This window comes from Mandrillus leucophaeus, unplaced genomic scaffold (assembly GCF_000951045.1).
Source record: "Mandrillus leucophaeus isolate KB7577 unplaced genomic scaffold, Mleu.le_1.0 Scaffold119, whole genome shotgun sequence".
Classification (NCBI taxonomy): domain Eukaryota; kingdom Metazoa; phylum Chordata; class Mammalia; order Primates; family Cercopithecidae; genus Mandrillus; species Mandrillus leucophaeus.
In genome coordinates, this window is record NW_012100209.1 from 4203708 (window position 1) to 4207436 (window position 3729).

At 38.5% G+C, this 3729-nt stretch overlaps 1 protein-coding gene across 2 annotated transcripts in view; it reads right to left on the bottom strand.

Annotated features, from left to right (window-relative positions):
• The window catches only part of OXCT1 (3-oxoacid CoA transferase 1), a 151654-nt gene that overhangs the window by 12395 nt on the left and 135530 nt on the right, over positions 1-3729 (bottom strand). For both annotated transcript variants that reach the window (XM_011966412.1, XM_011966404.1), the window contains one exon: positions 3287-3388. In XM_011966412.1, the coding sequence (XP_011821802.1) occupies positions 3287-3388 (102 nt within the window). The remainder of the gene's footprint in view (positions 1-3286; positions 3389-3729) is intronic.

A 3729-nucleotide genomic window follows, 5' to 3' on the forward strand; every position in this document is an offset into this window, starting at 1 on the left:
TCATTCTCAGCAAACTATCACAAGAACAGAAAACCAAACACCGTATGTTCTCACTCATTGGTGGGAATTGAACAATAAGATCACTTGGACACAGGAAGGGGAACATCACACACTGGGGCCTATTGTGGGGAGGGGGGAGAGGGGAAGGACAGCATTAGGAGATATACCTAATGTAAATGACAAGTTAATGGATGCAGTACACCAACATGGCACATGTATATATGTGTAACAAACCTGCACCTTGTGTACATATACCCTAGAACTTAAAGTATAATAAAAAAAGAAACAGAAGCTGTTTCATGTGATAGAAATAATATTTTTTCCATTTTTTTAATTATGGCTAATAACACTGATATATATGAAAAAGTCTTAGTAATCATTTTTTTAACAGTGCCCAAATACTTCATTATCATTCTTTTTTTGATATCCTAAAACCAAAATTTTGTCACGTCCTATTATCTAATGCTGTCACATTTAGTCTTTTACTTTGGAATTCCCAGTTTCAAAGAATTCACAGCTAATATCCAATCAGCTAATATCCACATTATGTAGGCTTTGCCCATTCACTTATCCATATCCTTAGGAATACAGGACTTTTATCAACACATTTTAAAATTGTTTTGCACTAGGATTTTACCTTTTTTTCTTTATGTGGCAACACTGGCCAATCATTCCCTTCTAGAATGTTCACTGCCAGTTGAAGGCTGAGTTCTAGGGACTTTTCTCAAACAGAACTTTAGCAACTAGTACATAGTCACATATGGAGTACAATGCTAGCTATGCAGTGATAACCACAGGGAATATTTTCTGAATTAGGACATAGAATGTCTTCTGAATTATCAAAAAAGAAATACTATCTTCAATGTACTTTTGTAATTAAATGTATCCTTATTGATAATCCAGGTATTAAGTAGAACATCTTATTAATTAGGGCACTCCAGCTCTAGCTTTACAGAGAAACAACCTGTTATATGTGATTTCATCTGTCACAGTCTAAAGAGATGCCATTGATTGTCAGATGCTCAAAAGCTAGTCCTCTGGATGGTTCCATTGATACCATACCTCTTCATTCTCAGGATAATACTGACATACAAATTAACATTGCATCTCAACATCCTAATTTGGAGAAAACAAGATTACATATCCCTGTGAAAAGAAGAGATGGCACTGAAATAGAGAGGGTCTACAGAGATACTTTTCATTGGAACAGCACCTTTCATTGGAAAAACAAAGCAAGAATAGTAAAAACCCGTATTTTCATTCCTTATTTACCCATATGAATAAAAAAACAACTATATAACCAGGGTCTTCCTTTGTACATTCTCTTTTGCTAAAAAACTGAACATTCTGTGGATCTTGAAAATGTTATCTGATGAAAAGGTTAATTCTTCCACATAGAAAAAAAAAAAAAAAGAATAGCTGATTACAGATTGTTTGCTTTTCTCACTGGAGTAAGAAATCCTAAATAGTTAAAGTGTAAGCATATCCCTCCCCTTGAGGTTACTGAAAAGCTAATTAAAGATGTGCTTTGCATGCAAGGTATTACTGGGAGACTTGTTTTTCCAAAGGGACATTCAAAAAAGGTTAATAGACAAAGACCTTGGTAGAGTACCAGAAACAGTTATTATATGGATAATGAACTATGAAACACAAATTGTTTTTAAAGAAATGTGTAGGCTGGGCGCGGTGGCTCACACCTGTAATCCAAGCACTTTGGGAGGCCAAGGCGGGTGGATCACAAGGTCAGGAGATCGAGACCACAGTGAAACCCCATCTCTACTAAAAATACAAAAAATCAGCTGGGTGTGGTGGCGTGCACCTGTAGTCCTAGGTGCTGGGGAGGCTGAGGCAGGAGAATGGCATGAACTCGGGAGGTGAAGCTTGTAGTGAGCCGAGATTGTGCCACTGCACTCCAGCCTGGGCAACAGAGCAAGACTCTGTCTCAAAAAAAAAAAAATGTGTTATGCACTGATAGGTACAAGCAAAGCATGTAGTACACAAGAAAGACACACATAAAATATACGTATGACTTCTCAAATAACTTTTGTTACATTAGTTTCTCCAAGATGTGTAGCTGTAACATTAACATATTTTCTTCTCATTATAAATATATTTCATTTTAATTAGGTTGGTTCCTAAATAGGTATGAGAATAATATCCCTTTCTGATATGGTTTGGTCATGTCTCCACCCAAATCTCATCTTGATTTGGAGCTCCCATAATACCCATGTGTCATGGGAGGGACCTGGAGGGAGGTAATTGAATCAGGTGGTGGGTTTTTCCAATGCTGTTCTTGTGATAGTGAATAAGTCTTTGATCTGACGGTTTTATAAAAGGCAGTTTCCCTGCACACACTCTCTTGCTTGCTGCCACGTAAGATGTGCCTTTGCTCCTCCTTCACCTTCCGCCATGATTGTGAGGCCTCCCCAGCCATGTGGACCTATAAGTCCATCAAACCTCTTTTTCTCTATAAACTACCCAGTCTTAGGTTGTCTTTATTAGCTCTGTGAGAATGGACTAATATACTTTCCTTCATTTCTTCAGAGACCTTCTAGTTTTACTTTTGGTTAACTTCAAATAGACTGAGCCATGCTTTCAATGCCATTAGCTAGGTGATTGATTTATGAATAAGCACTTATATTAAAGAGCAATTATTTATATTTCAGTAATATTCTATTTTAAAAAGGGATTTGGAGATTTCTTAAATGGATACTCCCCTGACATATTTATCTGCTTTGTAAGTCTGAGTGTTTTATGTACTTATCTTCAAATATAGGGCATGTCTGTCTTGTGATGATTAACCTGGTGATGTCAGAGGCCCAACATTTTAATATTTTCAACAGATGAAATATGGCATAGAATTTAGAGAAAGTCATAAGTCATAGATGGGTTTAAAAATAAGGAAGTATCATTTCTCTGTATGTGGCTCACATTTTTCAGTTAATCAAGTTCAACCACAGCTGCCATATAACCAAAGAACAGAGGAATACAAGGGCCTTCAAAACATAAAGTAACTTAGAGTTCAAGCTCAACCTTGTTTCTAGCAGCTCCTGGTGGTGAGTCCCCCTCCTGCTTCTGAGTCCTAAGCCAAACCTTGGCCCGTGAGCCAGAGCACAGCTCTGTTCCTACCTGCTCTCATCTAGAGGCACCCTTCCTTCTACTCCTGTTCACTGCAAAGGTCAACTTCAAAAATGATCACAAATTAATGGTTCATGTCCTGTAAACACCCATTAATCAAGCCTATAATATAAGACAAGTGGCTAGATTTGTTCACAGAAATACTTACTGCAAAATCACACCCGGTACTCTTCTGTATGTCATCTACTGTCAGGCCTTCCCAGAGCTCAATCAGAGTCAGCCCTTTTTTCTTGTCCACATCAAACACAGCCTGTCAGAGTGGGAAGAAAAAGGACAATGATAATTTCCATCACAATAATTATTATATGGCACAAAACAGAAATAACCTCACAAGTTATATAAAGGAAAGACAAGGCCAGGTGCGGTGGCTCACGCCTGTAATTCCAGCACTTTGGGAGGCTGAGGTGGGCGGATCACAAGGTCAGGAGATCGAGACCATCCTGGCTAATACGGTGAAACCCCTGTCTCTACTAAAAATACAAAAAAAAAAAAAAATTAGCAGGGCATGGTGGCAGGCGCCTGTAGTCCCAGCTACTTGGGAGGCTGAGGCAGGAGAATGGCATGAACCCAGGAGGCGGAGCTTGCAGTGAG